Source organism: Pseudopipra pipra, chromosome 8 (genome assembly GCF_036250125.1).
Source record: "Pseudopipra pipra isolate bDixPip1 chromosome 8, bDixPip1.hap1, whole genome shotgun sequence".
NCBI lineage: Eukaryota > Metazoa > Chordata > Aves > Passeriformes > Pipridae > Pseudopipra > Pseudopipra pipra.
The window spans coordinates 1,853,997-1,874,573 of NC_087556.1; the positions used below are offsets into that span (position 1 = coordinate 1,853,997).

Below are 20,577 nucleotides of genomic sequence, written 5' to 3' on the forward strand. Positions count from 1 at the left end.
GGCTGTGTAAGCACATCCAGCCTTCAGTAGCCCATCCTCTTTGCAAATTGATTATAATAGAACTTCCAGGTTAGATTTTGTCTGATTGATAAATAACCCAAGTTCCAAGAGGAAAGGATCCAAATGCATCAAAATTTGATTAATTCTCCTTTTGGTTTCATGTTATACATGCTTTAAAAATAAATAAAACCTCACTAACACTTTTTAGAGCTGGTAACAAGAACATAGTCTCATGTCTGCAGTGCAATGGTCATGTGCATCTAATTTTAATTACAGTATTATTAACACTGGAAGCCCTTTCAGTTTAAAGGTTCTAAATCCACACAGTGTGGCAGCCTTGCTGATGAAACATGGAAATTTCAATGGGACACCCAAAAAAATCCACACATTCTTTTGTAAAAGCCCACATTGCTTGGCAGGGAGTGGAAGTGCCACAGGAGGACAAAATAGTTTTTCTCCTTGCTTATCATCTATTATGTTCTGGAGATAGCACAGAGGTTGAAAACCAGCATTTCTTATTAAGATATTTAGTTTTTTCCATTGTCTCCCTATTTGAGAATTCAAAATTTATCAGCAATCTAATTTTTGTCCCACAGGTGAGCACACCTGTCTGCCTTCCTTCCTGCATTCAAATATTCATGTATTGACTTAACCACCTTTTCCATTTCACTCTTTTCCATAATAACTTAACAGGAAAAAAAAAATTGATCTCCTCACATGAGAGGGAATATTTTAAAGATTAAATTTTGTGAGTGCTGCAAAAAACAGTGTATTTTCTGTTTGAAGGGAAACATCACACAGATAAAACAGAATCAGATCCAACAACTTCAACGCTGCGAGAAATGAAAACTTGAGAAAGAGCAGCACAAGAATCTGAAGGTTTGATTTGGTACAAGCCTGAGACATCACAGCAGTTCAAAAGGGCCCTGAACAGCACAGCATTAAAACTTTTATTATTCTAGCTGGTGGCACACTGTCATTCTTACAGACTGATCATTTCCCTTATTATCCCCCTGGCTGCACCTACAGCACAGCAACATGAACCAGCAATGCCCATAAACAGTGCCATTAACAACCAAAGGGGCCATTTAGGCTCAGGAGATGCCCCACCAGAGCAGGGTAAGGGGTGGCTGTAATTGGTGTGTTGTGTTACTGTACCTGGCTGATGAATTTTGGAAATCAAAGTGCTCCAGGGCTTTAAGCTGCCATTTCTTAGTATATTTAGAATTCTATATTTAGAATGGTTTGGGTTGGAAGGGACCTTAAAGCCCATCTCGTTCCACCCCCTGCCATGAGCAGGGACACCTCCCACTAGCCCAGGTTGCTCCAAACTGTTCTTGGACACTTCCAGGGATCCAGGGGCAGCCACAGCTTCTCTGGGCAACCTGTGCCAGGGCCTCCCCACCCTCACAGGGAACAATTCCTTCCCAATATCCCATCTAACCCTGCCCTCTGGCAGTGGGAAGCCATTCCCCCTTGTTGTATCTCTACGCGCCCTTGGGAAAAGTCCCTCTCCATTTATTTAGATGTTATTTCGCCCAAATTTCCACATCTGTCCCAGTGACAGCAGAACTCCAGAACAGGAAGTAAGGCCCAAAATAGATTTTTATCAAGGAATCCAATCCCAAATGATTTCACTGTCAGCATGCACCAGCTTTGTACTTTGCTGCATTCAAAATCAACCAAGGGAGGAAATCAACACAGTATTTAAGGAGGTGCCAAGTTATTCAACACTGTTATGAGCTGCAATTTTGTTTCATCTTCTGTCCTACTGTACTCACAGCTCAGTTCCTCAGGAGATACAGAAAGGACCTGTATATTAACAAACTTATTACCACTGTATTTGGATACCGGGTGGCAGGCCTGCCTATGGCAGAGGGTTGGAACTAGATGGTCTTTAAGGTCCCTTCCAATCCAAACTACCTTCATGAGTTGAACATTTGTATCTAGAAATAAATTTGATACTACTAAGTATTTAAATATGTGTTTAAATATGGTGCAGTTTGAAAGCACGCTCTTTTTTCTCCATGGAATGCCCTGATAAATACACAAGTGCTCTACTACAAGACTGCAGAGATTCCTTTCCCTTTTATTTGCCCTTCCAGCTACGAATAAACAGAACAAAACCTTGATTTTCTGTCATTAGATAACAACTCCAGGGTCAGGTCCAGACTCTCTCCAAAAGAATCAAATGTAACTCTGCTCTGTTCTCACTGCCACCATCTTTACTGCACTGATTTTTGCAGCCTGGTGCAAACCCCACCTACAGCAAAGCTTTCAGCTTTGTACAAAGTTTGTACTTTGCTCAAAGTAAAATTAACAGCTTAGTACATTTAACAAGTCAAACATTGATATTGTCACCTCCTATTCTTTTCCTCTAAATCCTCAAATTGGCAAAGAAAGCAGCAAATTCTGACTGTGTTTTATACGTGCAGAGCTGGGACTCAGTAACCAGGGAGATGCATGTTGAGAGACATGCTGAGACCAGGTTCCTCCAAGCCCTGTCCAACCTGGTCTTGAACCCTTCCAGGGATGGGGAATGGTTTATGGCTTTTCCAATTAACAGGAGCTGATTGAGCTCAGCACTGGTTATGTTTCAGGAGCTTTCTTTCTATTCAGTAGCAGAGCTCTGGACTGAGCTGCCTTATTTTGAATCTAACCTGAACACTAAACCAAGAAAACCCTCCACAAAATTGCTACAAGATGTGGAGATGATTTTTTTGTTGCCCTTGCTCCCAGTATAAGACAAGAGGAACGGGCAGGAACTGATGGCCAGGAAGTTCCAGCTGGACAGGAGGAAGAACTTGTTGGCTGGGCAGTGCCCCAGCCCTGAAGAGAGAGCAGAGAGGGGGTGGAGTGTCCTCCCTGGGGCTGTTCCAGAGCTGTCTGGACACACTCCTGTGCCCTGTGCTCTGGGCTGGCCCTGCTGGAGCAGGGAGGTGGCACCAGATGCCCACTGTGGTCCCTCCAGCCTGACCCATCCTGGGATTCTGTGAATATTCACTACTCACACCCTTATCTGCACCTCTATGAACCTTCAGCACAGGAATACGTGAAACAGAAACCAAATGCATTCTCAGGAGCCATAAAAAGCAAACAGACAAGTGATACTTAGTTTGTTAATACAATATAACATGAACTGTTGGGACTCTGCCATGATTCATTCCTTTTTCTCAAATACTTCACACCCTTGTTCCCCTTGATGGTGTTAAATGATGCCTGACAGGCTAAAAATGAGAAGAGAGCACTGCAGGAAAGACAAGCAAGCCCACCCCACATTTTCTTCAGAGCTTTTTGTTCTCAAAAGAATATAGAAAAATTAATTCAGCCAAAATTACCTTAATAACCAAGTCGAACTTCTGGTGTAAATCCCTATTTATTGGCTTGAGGAGTGTCAGTTCAGCTGTTGTGAGATTCATATGGAAATACTGTGGATAATCCTCAGGGGTACCTGTAAGGAAGACATTGAGGTTTGAATAAATCTGAAAGGTTTAGTTCAACAGTGTATTTATTTTACTCATTAGTCATCAAAGGAACAAAACCTAATCCTGTTATTGTAAGGATAAAATATTGCATCATGTGTACATGGAGCTTTAGGATACTACTAAGTTATGTGTTTAATATTACCATTGTGTTTAATATTACCATTATGTCCCTGCTGTCCCTGACCACAAAGATTCTTCTCAACTGGGAACCCCTAAGTGCTTGATAACAACAGGAGCATTATTAATAGCATAGAAGTAATATATATAAGTAATAGCATAAATGATAATTGTACAATATAAAAAGACACGGGCCATTTTAGAAATCCTTCTAAGAAATGAAGTTTCTCATCAGGGAGGAGGCACCAGATGAAACAGCTTCCATTTACTGCCAGCTGGAAATGGTGTCCTCATGGCTGGGGATTTGCAGGATAGTCTCCAAACCAGTGGAGGCATCAGAGCCTGAGCAGATGTGGGATGTCATGGAGATTGAGCAAGGGCCCTGAAAGGCTGGCACCTGCTGGCTCTGGCACCTGCAGCCCAAAAACCTTCCAAAGGGCTCCTGCTGGAGCCAGGCAGACACAGGAGGAGGGAAGGACTCAGCTGCTGGGATCTAGAGCCACGTGACTCTCAAAGAAGTGGCACCAAAGGGCTCAAATACTCAAAGCATTGGTACCAAAGGGCTCAGAGAGCCACAGCGTTGACACACAGCACAAACTCTGGCACCTCCCAGCTTGGCAGTGTTGGGAGAGCATCCCAGGAAACCAAAACACCGATTATAAACCTACGCTCTGGAGGAATTTAGGTCTGGGAATAGTCCTGTGCAGCAGCTGAGGGGCAGAAAGCACTCCTGGCTCGTGGGATGGATGTGCCATGAGAGCAGGCCAAACCTTGCCATGCCAAATCCTGAATCCAGCCAGGATTGAACCATAACAGGGCAGAAGATTCAACACAAGAAAAGAGCACTTTCCTGATAAATGGTGCTGTTATGTGTTCACCTTTCAAGAGGAATGGTTAAGAAACTGCTCTTAGAAAGCCAGAAGCTGCCTCAGGAGATGGATCACTGTCCAGACTTCATGGGCAATAATTTCATTTGCAGCTCCTCAAATGACAACCAGTTGCCAGATATATAAATTATATATATATATAGTGTATACATATATATATATGGGTTTTCTTCTGTGACTATCTTGATATACACATATGTCATCGACCCAGAAAGCAGCAGAAGAACTGCTGTGGATTATTCTTTCTACTACACTACCACCATCAATGCAGAGCTTCAAGTTCTAAGTCCTGCCTTTTAAATTCAGCTCCTAATTAATTCATCTAATTCTTTAAGAGCACAAGGCACCCAGCAGGAGCTCCCAGTTTTTGGCAGGTAACAGACTGCCGTGGTCTTAGAGGCTTCACATCACCAGGGCTGATGCTGCAGCTAAAAAAAAAAATCAAGATATTAAGGACTAAATGCCAAAGTAGAAAAGAAGAGGTTCCCTGAAGGAGAAAATTATGGAGGGGAGGAGTTTGCTTTTCTTGGAGCCAGAGGAGGGGTTTTGTGGGACACAGTGATTCCAAAGGCATCAGGGAGCACACAGGGAGGGAGAGGAGCCCCCCAAAAATGCTGGGGGGGTTTTGTGGCTCTTTAGTTAAAATATCAACCAAATAAAGCAGTCACTTGTGCAAACTGGCAGCAGAAATCACAGAGACAGTTCCAGGGTCAGAAGCTGGCAATTTAAAGGAAAATTTAACTTTTCTCAAAGACCAGCCCCAGATGATAAAAAAAAGGCTTAAAATTACTCATAAAAATAATATTTTACTAGTAATTTACTAGTAAATATAGTAAAATTTATTAGTAAAAATGGTATTACTAATAAAAATAAGGGGAGGTGGTTTTGCTTCACACTTGGTATGTCCAGGCACTATATGTGGCTCTACTGCAAGGCCCAAATAAATTAATTAACGTTCCTGAAAGTGAAGGAGGAGAAAAATTAGTGCATTACAAAAAAAATATTCCAAATATCACATTTCCAAATGTTAAACATTGGAAATCCACAGTGCCCAAAGCACAGGCCAGGATTTGCACAGGTGTGAAGGGGAGGATGAAAACAGGGGAAAAGAAGAACCAAACAGAACTGTCAAATCAAATAAACTTCAAAATCATTCTCATATTCAGTAAGTAGCCAAATCCCTCATTCTGTGGTCACAGTTCAAACCTTGCAGTGTTTAAAAAAAGCCAAATCCAAAGATATTAAAAAGTACATTTAGAACTAAAGCAAGTTACTAAATCCACATAACAAGAAATACCTGCAAGGCCTTTTTCCTGTGAAACTACTTAATATTTTCTGAGGCTAAAATATAAATAGCACTGCAATCCTGACAAAGATGAAGGCAGGCTTAAAATCTAAGAAGAAATATGCTGGAAGACTAAGAGGGAAAAAATAAGAAGGTTTAAAAAAAAAAAGGAAAACCAGAACAACAAGAGAATGGAAAAAAATAAGAGAGGGGAAGGGAGGGAAAAAAGAAAGAAAAGGAAAAAAAATAATGTAAAAATGGAAAGAAGGAAAAGAGAGGGGGAAAAGAATGAAGGAAAAAAAAGATAAGGAAGCAAGAAAGGAGGGAGGGAGGGAGGGGGGGAGGAAGGAAAGAAGAAAGGAAAGAAAGAAAGAAAGAAAGAAGAAAGAAAGAAAAAGAAAAAAGAAAGAAAGAAAAAAGGAAAGAAAAGAAGAAAAGAAGGAAAGAAGAAAAGAAAGAAAGAAAGAAGAAAAGAAAGACAGAAAGAATGAGGAAAGAAGGCAAAAGGAAGAAAAAAGGAGGGAAATAAAAATAAAGGAAAGAAGTAAAAACAGTAAGAAAAGAGAAGGGAAAAAGAAAGAAGGATAAAAGAAAGAAGGAAAAAAGGAAGAGCCTGTCCATTGAAGAATTCCCCAAACCCAACCAAACTGCTGGAACACATCTTCCTGAATTATTTCTTGGAGGTCAAAACAGTCACTCCTATATCAACAATATCCCAGGTCAGTGAAACACAATCCTCAATAATTTCACTCTTGAAGAGCTTTGTCAGTTCTGCAAAGAACTTTAAAAAACTGGCCTAACCGTGGCACTGGGGCAGAGCTGTCACAGCAGAGCTGCTGCTCAGCCAAGTCTAACTAAGCCAAGTCCATTTGCAGACATAAATCCACCCAGGATTTACTCTACAAAGGGCTCCCAATCTCCTCCCAGAGCAGCTTTGCTGGGAGAGGACTCACTGCTTGGTCTGCCAGATTTGGATCCAGGTGCAGCCCAAAGGAATCCATGGTTTCCCCCAAAAAAACCAATTGTGCTCCAGGAGGAGGCTGAACCCAGCTGTGGTTCTATGATACAGAAGCAGCTTTTGTTTTATGACAAGCAAAGGTGCACAAGGTGCTCATTAAAATCTTTACTTGCACCTCCCCCTGGGGGAGAAAACCATGGAGCTGCAGTTTAACTCACGAAACACCACAAAGATGTGATTCCACAGAACACCCCCTCTTCAAATCCCACAGAGATGCCTCCAAAGTCAGTGTGTGGACTTTGGGAAGAGCAGGGCAGGTGGGGCACTGCAACTGCCAACCACCCTCAGGCCTTTCCCTTATCACACCCTACAAGCAGAGTGACTGCAAACAAATGCCAGGCACAGGGAAGTAGCAGGAAAAAACAAAAGACATGGCCAGGAAACAGCATAAACAACTAAACAAACATTAAACTACAAGGGAAGGCACACCAGCTCACAGGCAGCACAACTGGAGGTGGATGCAGTAAGCCCTTTTAAGCTGCTCTGTGCCAGGAGCCTTTTGGGATGAAACCTGCTCTAATTGCCTTTCTTTAGCCTCTTCTATTGGGCCTGTGAATGAAAAACACACTCCAGCAGAGCTATGAGCACTCAGAGTCTCTCTCCTTTCACTTGCTGTGTTGCCCCATTCACTAAACAAGATAATTATGGATTCAATCTGAATAAATAATAATAAATACCCCTCTGAAATAAACTTCTCCATGGCAGTTAAACACAAACAGGTAGAACAACGATTTCAAACATCCCACTGACCACGACAGGAATTTTTATTACGTTTCCACTCTCCCAGGCAATCTTTTTGTGGCTGGTCATAACAAAGAGACCGACTGTGAGGGATAGAAGAGGAGCAGACACCAACCAACTAGGATGGAATAGAGGATGCCCGGTCGATCGGAAGGAGGCTGGATGTTTCGGTCCTGATCTATGGCTTGGATGGGTGGAGTGACACTGATGGGATTCACACGTGCCTGAAATGAAAAATCAGATTGGAGACAGAGAAATTAGAAAGCCAGTAGGCAGATCTGCAGGTTTAGCACAAAAACATCTCACTGGAAAGGATATTTGCTGAAACTAGAGGAGAAAAAAACCCCTTATAATTAAGGGGATACTTACAGCTCCAGGCTCCTTTTAAATAAAAATTAAGTAGGCAAGGTACACATTTCTAAAGCAACCTCCTTTCTTTGAGAAACACCTTTGTGATAGATCTTTGAGGAAATTAATCAAAGAATCCCAGAATGGTTTGGGTTGGAAGGGACCTTAAAGATCAACTGACTCCAACCCCCTGCCATGGGCAGGGACACCTCCCACTAGCCCTGGTTGCTCCAAGCCCCATCCAACCTGGCCTTGGACACTCCCAGGCATCCAGGGGCAGCCACAGCTTCTCTGGGCAAGGGTGAGTTTAAAACTATCCTTAGCAAATGGGATTGGTTTTGTTGTGAGTGTGTTTTTAACTCTGATGGAGGTTTTTCTGAGATCACTTGAAGCCCAAGTGATCTATAAATTTAAAAATAGCATTTCAGTCTTGGTCAGTTTTATACCCAGTCTTTTCTCTTGACATTTAACTTTTATGCAGTCCTAAAGCATTTTAAAAATTCAAACAGATGTCAAATATATCTTCTCTCTTTCTTTCTGCCTATTTTGAGCTCATCACATTATGCTTTTAAGAGTTTAATTCTTCAAAGAGTCCAAAGTGGAAAGGGAAAACTGCCTCACCTCCATTCCTGGCTTGGGCCCCTCCTGGCTCACCCCTTTTCCCTCTAGTTTTATCATCAGGCATCACTAAAGCCCTCACAGATTCCTTCCAGCTCTCAGCAGGTGGATTTCTGAAGGCTGTGCCAAAATTTGGCCAAGTGTGGACTTGTCTCATTCCTATTCCTATGCTAAATTTCAAGTTCCCTCTTGCAGAACACGGAGAGTTGGAGCTGTGCAAAGCAGAGGGTGCCAGAACTAGTTGTATGTGGGGAAAAAAAGGCATCTGTTTTTTCACAGAGATCATTAAACATTTCTGCCATGCAAGTAAACATTCCAAGGGGATGCAAGACTGGGGCACACACATCCATGGGTGGCTGCACTTCTAGTTGGTTAAGCAGCCAAGGTCACTGGAACTGCTCTTTCAGAGTTGGGAATGGCAGCTCTGGGGTTACTCCTGGAGACTGGATTGACAGACAAAGCCTTCAGTGCTTTCTCTGGCAACTCCTGGGATCAATCCAGGCTGGGGATGAGCAGATGGAGCAGCCCAGGCAGAAGGCCCTGGGGGTGCTGGTGGGGCAGAGGCTGGACCTGCCCCGGCCCAGAAACCCCCCGTGCCCTGGGCTGATCCCCCAGCGTGGGCAGCAGGGCAGGGGGGGATTCTGCCCCTCTGCCCCTCAGGGGAGACCCCCCTGCAGAGCTGCTCCAGCCCTGGGAACAGCCCAGCAAGGACATGGAGCTGCTGGAGCCAGTCCAGAGGAGGCCCCAAGAGGATCAGAGGGCTGGAGCAGTCTGAACAGTTGAAGAGAAGAAAGACATTTTACCCCATGCTGCCACCCTTATATCGGCTGCTCAGAACCAAAGCACTCAGCTGAACACAAAGAAGTTTTATAAGAAAATGAAGTATAAGAAAACTAAGAATTTAAAGGGAAATCCATTACATTTTTATCCCATATAAGTTGTTTTTCCAAGTACTGTACTGGAATGGGCCACTCATGAGCTAGAAGATACCATGCTCCAAGATCAGTCTCCATCTGCTGAAATGTTTAGGAAAAGAATTATAGAATCCCAGAATGGTTTGGGTGGGAAGGGACCTTAAAGCTCATCTCATTCCACCCCCTGCCATGGGCAGGGACACCTCCCACTAGCCCAGGTTGCTCCAAGCCTCGTCCAGCCTGGCCTTGGGCACTTCCAGGGATCCAGGGGCAGCCACAGCTTCTCTGGGCAACCTGTGCCAGGGCCTCCCCTCCCTCACAGGGAGCAGTTTTTCCCCCCTATCTGACCTAAATTTCCTCTCTTTCAGTTTGATGCCATCCCCCCTTGTCCTGTCACTCCAGTTCCTGATGAACTGTCTCTCTTCAGCTTCCCTGTAAGCCTTCAGATATCAGAATGTTTCTGGGAGGTCTCCACAAAACCTTCTCCTCTCCAGGCTGAACAGCCCCAACTTTAATAATTTAAAGCTGTTTTGAATCAAATAGGCTGATGTGCCTTTGAAGCAAAACTCAAGATACTTTCATATTGTTTAAATAATCCACAGATAATGCAAGTATTTCATTCAGATTTATAAATTAGAACTCTGAAAACATAACAAACCAAAGAGGCAGCCATGAAGGATGTTAATAAATGCATAAAAGCACATTAATAAATTTTCCAAAGTACACGTAGGAAGTTTTGGAAGGTGTACGTATACTTTTAATCAAAAATAATGATTTTTAAAAAACTGCAGTCAAAACATGCTTTGATCCACAGCAGGAATAACTATGATCCTTACACAGGTATCCAACATTCCTGCAAGAGGCCAAAAAATCCTCTACAAGGGTCGTCCTCAGCCTGGAAGATGAGCTTCCTGAGGAAGTGGAAGCTTATTAAAAGGAGGGAAAACAGAGCAGTGAAAGAGTGAGATGACTGAGGGGCCCACGAGTGCCTAAGGACACTCAGAGGCAAAACAAAAACTGGTGGGGGGGGAGTTGATTGAGAGAGGCTTAAAAAGATGCAAGGAAAGGGAGCAGGGAGACACAGCGGGGCAGGAACATCACTCGGAATGAACAGACGGCCCTCAAAAACCAGCCTCTTCCAAGAGAGGAACATAAAAGGGTTCACAAGCTCTGGCAGAAGCAGGTGATTAAAAAACAAACAAGCCAGGAGAACTTGTCAGTTCTGTGGCAAAATATGCAGTAATTTACTTACTTTTTCCTCATTAGGGAAAAGATCTCTCAGTTATTGGCTCGGAGATTAAGAGACTTCCAGGGGCTTCAACGTGGCAAAACACAGCACTGGGCAGGCCAAAAACCAGAACCCAAAGCCCAACTTGCAAATGTTATCAGAAATATTACATTTTTTAAAAAAATCCTTCTTCAAACAGATGGGGAACCTGCCAGGGAGTCTGCAAGGCCAGGACATGATCAAGGAAAAATAATACTAAATTTAAAAAAAAAAAAAAAGCTCAGAGAGAATAAGGGAGTAGCACAAACCCCAATTTTTTTCCTTTCTTTTGTGTTCATCTTGGAAGAACTCTGACATGTCCCTGTGGCAGCACTTTCTCCAAGTGGGATGCCTTGCAGGCCCTGCAGAAAGTCGTGGCCTTCAGAGAGGTTATGGAGTTAAGGCAAGTTAAGAGTCACGAGGCCAAGAGGAAATAGGTTTCTAAATGAAGGCAAGAGGGATTCCTGTGAACTTGTGCTATGGAATTTCCTGCTTCAAAGTGCTTTGGATATAGGGAAGAAATCGTTCCCTGTGAGGGTGGGGAGGCCCTGGCACAGGTTGCCCAGAGAAGCTGTGGCTGCCCCTGGATCCCTGGAAGTGTCCAAGGCCAGGTTGGACGGGGCTTGGAGCAACCTGGGCTAGTGGGAGGTGTCCCTGCCCATGGCAGGGGGTGGAGTGAGATGAACCTTAAGTCCCTTCCAACCCAAACCATTCTCTGATTCTAAGACTTTAAAGCTTAAGGGCTGTAAGGACAGAGCACTGACAAGCTTTCCCTCAGTTCTTGCCAACAGAAATCCCAAAGAATACAGATGTCTAAGTGGGATAACATCATATTATGAGAAAAATAAAGACTGACAGAAATTTCCTGTACTTTTTTTTCTTACCTGAAAAATACATTAAAGAATATGAAGCAAACCAGCACATCCCTGACTAGTCCCAAACCTCTACCTGCATTTGTGCAAGAGTGTTTTAGGCTCCTACTAAGGAGAGTGAACAAAGGGAACAACTGATATTTTTAATTAATTTATTAACACAGTGCTTAATAAATTTAGGACTACAGCTACATTTTTTTTTTCCAAAGATTTTACATGCACAGAGTAGGTTTAGATTAGATATAAGGAAAAAAAAAATCTTCCCTGTGAGGGTGTAGAGGCCCTGGTACAGGCTGCCCAGAGAAGCTGTGGCTGCCCCTGGATCCCTGGAAGTGTCCAAGGCCAGGTTGGACGGGGCTTGGAGCAACCTGGGCTAGTGGGAGGTGTCCCTGCCCATGGCAGGGGGTGGGATGAGGTTTAAGGTCCCTTACAACCCAGGCCACTTTATGATTCCATTATTCTATCTCTGTTATTTTATTTAAAATATTTTAAGATGTCCACAAAGGCCAGACTTTCAATAGAAGGATATGCACAATATCTCATTTTTTTTCAAGGTAGAGGCTCACAATAATCATTTCACAGTTGACAGCAAGGACAGCTCTGCTGTCAAAAATCAGATTTTCTATCTTTTCCATGGTCTATCTGAGATGCAGTCCTAACTTTGCCAACTGCACTTATTCATGGAGAACTTCTTCCTCTGGGGAAGATGAGGAAAAAAAAGAAAGGAAATGGCATAGTTTTAGATTTGGAATAACAACATGATTTTCTGCTCGGAGCTGGCTTTTCATTTGTGGGGTTTTCCGTGGAGTCCTTTGGTTTTCATTGCTTATTACCACGAAAATTATTGTGTTCTGGGAAACTGAAACACAGTTAACCTTCCTCAGCTTGGCCACTGCCTGTTTTGTGAGCAGGTAATTTATTTCTAAGAACTGCCTTGTACATGATTGAAGACAATACCCCATGAAGCAGCTGCAGGTTCCCTCAGGTGATGCTACTGTGATGATTCACCACCTGCCTGCCCAGAGGTGCCCCTGGGATCAGGGGCCAGGGCCACCACACAGGCAGAAGTAAACACTGCCAAATGCTGGAAAAGATAAAACTACATCAAAAGGAAGAGTTCCCAAACTTTGGTTTGGATTCACCAAGGTGAGATTCCCATCAGAGCCTGCAAGGAATCCACTGCCTGAAGGGAAAAAACCATCGTTAGAGTTTATTGTTGGAGTCAAACAGAGCAAAACATTTCCTACCCACGAGTCACACTGAGGACTAAGTTATTAAGGCAAACAGAGAGATGAGGAAAGAATTAAAACAGAGACATGGAGCTGTTGGAGCAGGTCCAGAGGAGATGCCCAAGGGATGGAGCAGCTCTGGGAGCAGCAAAGGCTGAGGGAGCTGGGGCTGTTCAGCCTCCAGAGCAGAGCCTGAGAGGGGCCCTCAGCCATGGCTGGAGGGGCTGCAGGGAGGGGGCAGAGGATGGAGCAGGCTCTGCTCGGGGGGGCCCAGCAATGGCCCAAGAGGAACGGGCAGGAACTGATGGCCAGGAAGTTCCAGCTGGACAGGAGAAAGAACTTGTTGGCTGGGCAGTGCCCCAGCCCTGAAGAGAGAGCAGAGAGGGGGTGGAGTGTCCTCCCTGGAGCTATTCCAGAGCTGTCTGGACACACTCCTGTGCCCTGTGCTCTGGGCTGGCCCTGCTGGAGCAGGGAGGTGGCACCAGCTCCCCACTGTGGTCCCTTCCAGCCTGATCCATTCTGGGATCCTGCAATAGCACAAATAGTTCCCAGCAGACATTTCACACCAGCATTTTACACCCCAAGAAGTATTATTTTTACAGGAAGCTGCAACTGTGGCCAGTGAACTTCAAACAAAGCCTAGAGACCTTCAACATGCACCATTCTCACAGCTCAGCTGATGAATTTGCTGATAAAGACAGCAGAACTCTCCTCCCTATGGCAAACAAGGGTGAGAAGCTTTTTTTCAGATGGAAAATATTAGGAAAGCCCCATGGTGACATCCAAAACCCAGGGAGCCTTACACTGTTAAACCCACAAAGTTCTTGATGAACTGATGAATCATTATGGTTAAACTGGTTCACCTTGTGTTTTCCTGAGGTCCCAACACAAGCTGTAAATGGGAAATGAGCTCAGCTCCACCCGTGCTGTGCAGAGCTCCCTACAACTATTGCCAGCACACGGCACTGAAACAGCAGCAAGAGCTGCAAAACCATTCCAACATCATTTATTGCTGCTGCTTCAGATGCTTTGCCAGTCCAACAGGGGCTGTGATAAAACCCTAACGAGCAGAAATCCATCACAGAGCATGTCAGCAAAACACGGAAAATATTTCAACAGAGTTATCCAACCACAAATGAAGGAAATCCAAAAAGAAAGAATCACACTAGAAAAGTATATCCAGCTGGAGAAACCACCAAAAGCTCGTCATTAGTCATGTCAAATCTCCTATTTGCAGGATCTCAACACTCTCCCTCTTTTCTTGCCTTCCCACTGACAGCTACACGTGCCTACAGGTCCTGCCTGTGATCAGGAGCAGACCTAAGGGATGCAGAGCAGAAATTCCTGGGCTGCTCTTTGAGGGCTGATGTGACACAAAGATGCCCAGGATCCAGGGTGAATGGGATCTTCTGACCCTTCTCTTTGCCACAACACAGAAACCTAAACTTTTGGGCTAAAGCTGAACGCTGATATTTTGGAAGAAAACCCCAAGCACAGATTGAAAACACCTTTTGAAGAGAACAAATTCTCTGCAGAAAATAGTTTGATCAAGTTGTCACAGGAGCTGAAGAGGTTTGTACAACAAAAATCCTGGGCCTGGAAACTGCTCCCCCTAAAAGGGTAAAACGACAGGTGGGAACCACATCTACGTTGCTCAACCCTAGAGATTCACAGCAAATTCACCCAATTTGTACTTCTTAGAACCACAGAATTGTTTAGGATGAAAAAGACCTTTAAGATCATCCAGTCCCACCATCAACCAGCACCACCACCATGTTCACCACAAACTCATGTCCCCAAGTGTCACATCTACACGTTTTTTGAACACTTCCAGGGATGGGGACTCCACCACCTCCTTGTTTGTACATACACCTGTGGGATCATCAAGTGTTAAAATAATACTTCTTACGACCAAATGATGCTGCAGAGTCCAAGCAGAACCTGCCAAATGTCCCCCCTTGATATGAAAATGAGCAGCATTGAACAGCATGCCTGGGGATTAGTTCTGCTGTGGAACACTTGGCTGGAAGGACATTTCTGTCCCTGCCATTAATGAAACAGGAACAGCCCAGCCAGGGGAATAAAGGTATGAACAGCAGACAGTAAAACTGGTATTGGGAACTCACTGCTAAAAGTTGTTACGTTCAAACATATGTGTATGCAGAAAGTAATAATAATGGGGGGTGATCATGGAATCATGGAATGGTTTGGGTGGGAAGGGACCTAAAAGCCCATCTCATTCCACCCCCTGCCATGGGCAGGGACACCTCCCACTAGCCCAGGTTGCTCCAGCCTGGCCTTGGACACTTCCAGGGATCCAGGGGCAGCCACAGCTTCTCTGGGCAACCTGTGCCAGGGCCTCCCCACCCTCACAGGAAGGAAGGTTATTGCTTCCCCATATCCCATCTAACCCTGCCCTCTGGCAGTGGGAAGCCATTCCCCCTTGTCCTGGCACTCCAGGCCCTTGGAAAAAGTCTCTCTCCATGTTTCTTGCAGGCTCTCTTCAGGCCCTGGAAGGCCACAGTCAGGTCACCCCAAAGCTTCTCCTCTCCAGGCTGAACAATCCCAACTCTCCCAGCCTTTCCTCCCAGCAGAGCTGCTCCAGCCCTCTGATCCTCTTGGGGCCTCCTCTGGACTGGCTCCAGCAGCTCCATGTCCTTGCTGGGCTGTTCCCCAGGGCTGATCTGCAAGCTTAAATTAAATCTAACTTTTCTCTTTCTTCATTTTGCAGCAGTTCACCTTCATTTCCAGAAGCCAGAAAGATAAAAAGCACAGACAAAAAGCAGGTCTCATTTATGCAGGTGGGATGTGGGGACTGACCCCTCATGTCTTCTCTGGGGGTACAAGGACTGTTTTAGAGACCAATGGGGAAAATTAAGGCACGAGACTGATTATTCAAAAGGCATCTACTTTCTGATTTCAGCACTGCCATTGTCAAACAGCTCGTAGCACCTTCTTTAGTTGTTCAATATAATCCATGGCTGCTGCATTCTTAGTTTGCTGTCGTGGCCAATGTTTATGTAGTTTATTTAAATGAAAACAGTAAAATTCAAATATCCTGACAGATTGGGTTGTTAACAGAGTAAGCTGTCAAAAACCACAATTCCTTTCATTTATTTGTAAAAACAAGCCACCTTTGAGGGGGGAAAAAAATGTTTTGAAAGAGCAGCAAGAGAGCATAATGAACCCGAGCACAGAGGAAACCAGACTATTTTTATCAATGATGTCTCTCAGGAACAACAGATCCTAAAAAGAATTGAATTTCATCAGGATCTGATCACAGTGCTTACTAAATTGCTTTTTCTGTATCTGACATGCTTGATAAGAAATGTCCCCAGCAGAGTTTCCGTGCTGGAGACTAAACGAAATGCATTATGCAATGGGCCTCCTGCCTGGGCACACGGAGCAATCTCCGGAGCAATTCAGGCACAAGGAGAATTCAATCCAGAGGTTCTGCTCCTTCCAAGGTGATGACTGTGATTAAAGCACAATCAACATTTCCTTTTTGACGGTTCATTTTTTTCCCCGTCCAAACTACGAAGGCTGTTTCCTCGATTATCCTTCAAATTCTCGAGGGCAGGATTCTGATTATCCCGATTTCTGAGCTGCAGAGAAGCAAGATGGAAAACCTCAGACAAACACCTGCTTCTGCTTGACACAGACCCACGAAAAATGAGGAAATATTTAAAGTTCAGTGCAGCACTACCCTGGTGCCTTACAGAATTACTTTTATTTTCATTTCTAAGAGTAATTTCATTGCAATAAAAAAAGTCTATGAAATATTAACCCCATTTTGTTTCCTTTTAAAAGCATATTTCTCAAGAGGGACGATTCTCAATATCATATATCTGTCTATACCTAACATATTTCTTTTCTCAAGGAGAAGAGGTTGATGGTTGCTTTATGCCTTCAGAAAAATTAACCACAATGTAATACACTAGAAAAGGTACAAGAAATTACAATCAAAGGTATGATTCAATAGTATCTTCCAGCTTGAGAAAAATTATGAATTATGAGAAAGATCCTTTGGGAAAATATAACCAGTACCACTGGTGGGACCTTTCTTGTGAAACTGTATGAAAGAGAATTCGTTTGAAATGAAAGAAAAAGTCAGAAAAAAGAGCTTTTGTCTCTTGACTGATTTGCTTTACACAGAGATTTTATCACCACAGTGGTGTTGGTTCCTTCTCTTATCTACACATTTAGAGTGTTCCTTCAGAGAACTTGGCTTTGGTGGAGCCATTTCCCCACCTGGAGGAACAAGGAAGGCCAAAAGTCTCAAAGCAGTGAAAATTTCAGAAGGCTGAAACAGGAGGTTAATACTTGGGGGTAACAAAACCCCACTGTGGTCACTGCATTTATGTTTTCTTTACTGATTTTCTTTTGATTTGGGTACTAAATGGGCACTCCACTAGTTCAGGAGTGGGAATATCACCTGTAACCACCTCATTACTTTATTCAAACTTACCCACCAAACTTTTGTCATTAATGTTTGGAGGCCTGTCAGAGGGAGAATTTGAGGTAGAGGTTTTGTGGCCAGAGCCAGCTAAAATTTCTGCCTCACCACTATTATAATCATTTTATGGCACTGCTTTAGTGGTAACATTAACAGTGGCATCAATGCCACTTTTAAAATGAAGGTTATAGGAAAAAAAGATTTTTTTAGGTGTACTTTGGGTGTATTTTCAACCAATTTGGGCAGTTGTGCAGATATAATGTGTGTGCACGTGGACACACCCCCTGCAACGCTCACACCCTTCATCCATAAGCTCCTCCTCAACATCTTTTTAGGCTGTAGTGAAATTTTACATTTAAATGCTTTTCTTCCTAAATCCCAACACTCTCCCAGGACAAAAAGCAGGAATTATTTACCAGGCACATTCCTGCCTACCCAGCCATAAGAGCTGCTTGGAACCCAAGGACTGTTGCACTGCCTGGGGCATTGATGCAGAGCCAAATGCAGATTAACCACACGGCCTCGACTCAGGAGAGGGCATTCCAGCTCACCCCGAAATTCCTTGTCCTCTGCTGGAAAGAGCCCTGGGATTTAAGGGAGGGTTTCTGCAGAATCATTGCCAAAAGCATGGAGCAGAGACAAAAACAACTGTCCTGGTAATGGTGACTTTCAAACTGAAAGAGTAGGTTTAGTGGGATATTAGGGAAAAATCCTTCCCTGTGAGGGTGGGGAGGCCCTGGCACAGGTTGCCCAGAGAAGCTGTGGCTTCCTGGATCTGTGGCTGCCCCTGGATCCCTGAAAGTGTCCAAGACCAGGATGGACGGGGCTTGGAGCAATCTGGGCTAGTGGGAGGTGTCCCTGCCCATGGCAGGGGGTGGAATGAGATGAGCTTTGAGGTCCCTTCCAACCCAAACCATTCCCTGATACTCTTGATGATTCCCCCTCCCTGCGCTCCATCGCTCAGCCCGTGACTGGAGGCAGAAAAAAACTCTTGGACATGGGACAACACTCTCTCTCTGGCTTCTCCATGTTTTTGGCAGGGGTTCAGAGCACTGGGGAAAAATTGAGCTGCTGGGTTGGGCCAGCGAGGCTCCTCTGGCTGCTCCCTCCCCGTGTGATCCTGACATGGACAGCACAGCTGGGAAAGCTCCTCAAGGACCTTGGGAATGAGACAACACAAAGGGGAACAAGGGCACATCTGAAACACAGACTGCAGCAGACCAAAGAGACTCCCAGATTAGCCTTTGGAGACCAGGACAACCAAAAAATCCAGGTGGGGCAGCCCAAGGTGAGCTCTGAGCTGGCAAGGGCCAGGCCTGGTGAGGAATTCTGTGCCAAACCAGGTGTTCACAGGTGTGTGACACCACAGCACTGCTGAGGAGAAGGTGACAGCAAACCCTGCTGCCCTGCTCCTGCAAGAGGCCAGGACACTTCAGGGGGATCCCCGTGCCTCCAAGGGTTCTTCAACACTTCCACCCCAGAGCTGAAATTCCCTCTGTCGCTTCCCTCTCCCATCACCTGCACGTATTCCTCAATTAAAGGTTTTCAGATCACCACTGATTAATTGAAGAACTACTACTCTGCATTGTGAAAACAAGCTGAAAAGAGAAATAATTCTTCCTGACCCCTCATGATCAGCTCCAGCTTAACGGGATAACACAGGCACTGAAATAATTATCTCTACAAGGATCAGGGATATGACAGGGATGAGAATTTTTCTGAAGTGAAATTGGCCAATAAAGCATCCCTGCAAGAGTATTTTGTTTAAATGTCAACATTTAAAACCTTCAGACGCTTCTCAGTGACATTTAAGGATCAAATAAATTGCTGCATATGCTTCCTCTCTGACAACAGCTCCACTTCACGCCGTGACAAACACGGCTCCACGGAAGGGAAAACAGGAGTGCACATTGGGAAAGTGGTTTTTTGTCATGGCAATTAGCCAAGAGAGCAATTAAATCACACGAGTAGTTAGTTGGTTGTTCATTCAAGGTACAGACCCGAGCTCAGGATGAGACAGAGGTGGTGCTTTCCCAGGAACTCTTCCCTCTCCTCAAGCTCCGGGCTTTGAGGAGACAAAGGCTCAATCCCTTCAGACCTGACATCACAGACAGCAATCCAATTTCAAATCCCAGGCTGTGGAATATCTCCCAAAAGTGAGGAATCACACTTTTCCTCTGTGCTTTTGTAAGGTGTGATCTCACACCTTATGCTAAAATCTTTGTTAGGAGGCAGGTGGGGCTTTTTCCTCTCTTTTTAAAGCACTTTAAAACGGCAAGTGGAGAATGAGCAAAGAATGCAAGAAGATGAAACAGCCCAGAGCTCTTCAGCCAACATTTGGGTATTTGGCACTTTGTGCACTTCATTAATTCATTAATTCGATTTTTAGCCCTGGTTTTGCTGCACAAGGAGGTGGTTTATGTCAGTGAATCTGCCCCAGCACCCTGGAGATCCCCCTCCAACACTGGATGTGTTTGACTTACTTATGAGGCTGATGTGCCAAAGTTTGAATCAAAGCAGATCACCTTCATTTCTGAAAGGAAATTACTTCTAAATTCAGTGCCACAGTTACTTCTTCCCAGCAAAATAAGGACCCTTTCTCCTCTTAGCTTCTGACAAAGCCAGAAGAACTGGGTATTTTCCCACTCGTGTTCCCAGGGAGTTCCTAACCATGAGGAGAAACATCAGGCAATCCATGGAACATTTCCACATTTGGAAAAAAAAAAGAAAAAAAAACCTGTGCATGTGATAAAATCAGTTCATTTTTACCAGTTTATGTCTCTCTTAATTATCAATAATAATTAATCATATTTTAGATTAACTCTCCAAAATTTCACTTTAGAGCTTGATAAATACTCAAAAATGTGCCTGTTTTCACCGTCAGCCAAATATCCAGCCCAGACTGAGACTCCGTGAGCTCCTCTTGTGCCAGCAGGGTGTACCCTAATGAACAAAAGGTATTTTTCTCACCCCAAACACAACTTCAAACGTGATCTGCAACCATATATTTCTTTTCCTAATTTCATTTTTTACCAACACCCAAATCTCAGTTTTCAGGCCAGTTTGATCCTTTTTTCCTTTAAAACCTCCACTTGTGCATTTTAAGAAAGATTAGTTCTATTTTTTATTTTTTTTTTTACTAGACAGCAACTTTATTTCTGAACCACAGCTGGGTCCAAATCACCAAGAGGAAAGTACCTTTCAGACAATATTCCCTAATTCTGGATTATGGAAAACAAGACTCAGGTTCATGTATTCACATATTAAAGTTACTGACAATTTTACTGATGGTTCTTTTTAATTAGTCACCTGGGTATCCTCCCAAATACATAAAATTTAA

General features: G+C 44.1%; 1 protein-coding gene across 10 annotated transcripts in view; it reads right to left on the reverse strand.

The window, feature by feature from the left end:
- The window catches only part of PCDH15 (protocadherin related 15), a 701,112-nt gene that overhangs the window by 186,055 nt on the left and 494,480 nt on the right, over positions 1-20,577 (reverse strand). For all 10 annotated transcript variants that reach the window (XM_064662188.1, XM_064662185.1, XM_064662184.1 and 7 more), the window contains 2 exons: positions 7,649-7,757; positions 3,339-3,451 (listed from right to left, as the gene is read on the reverse strand). In XM_064662188.1, the coding sequence (XP_064518258.1) occupies positions 3,339-3,451; positions 7,649-7,757 (222 nt within the window). The remainder of the gene's footprint in view (positions 1-3,338; positions 3,452-7,648; positions 7,758-20,577) is intronic.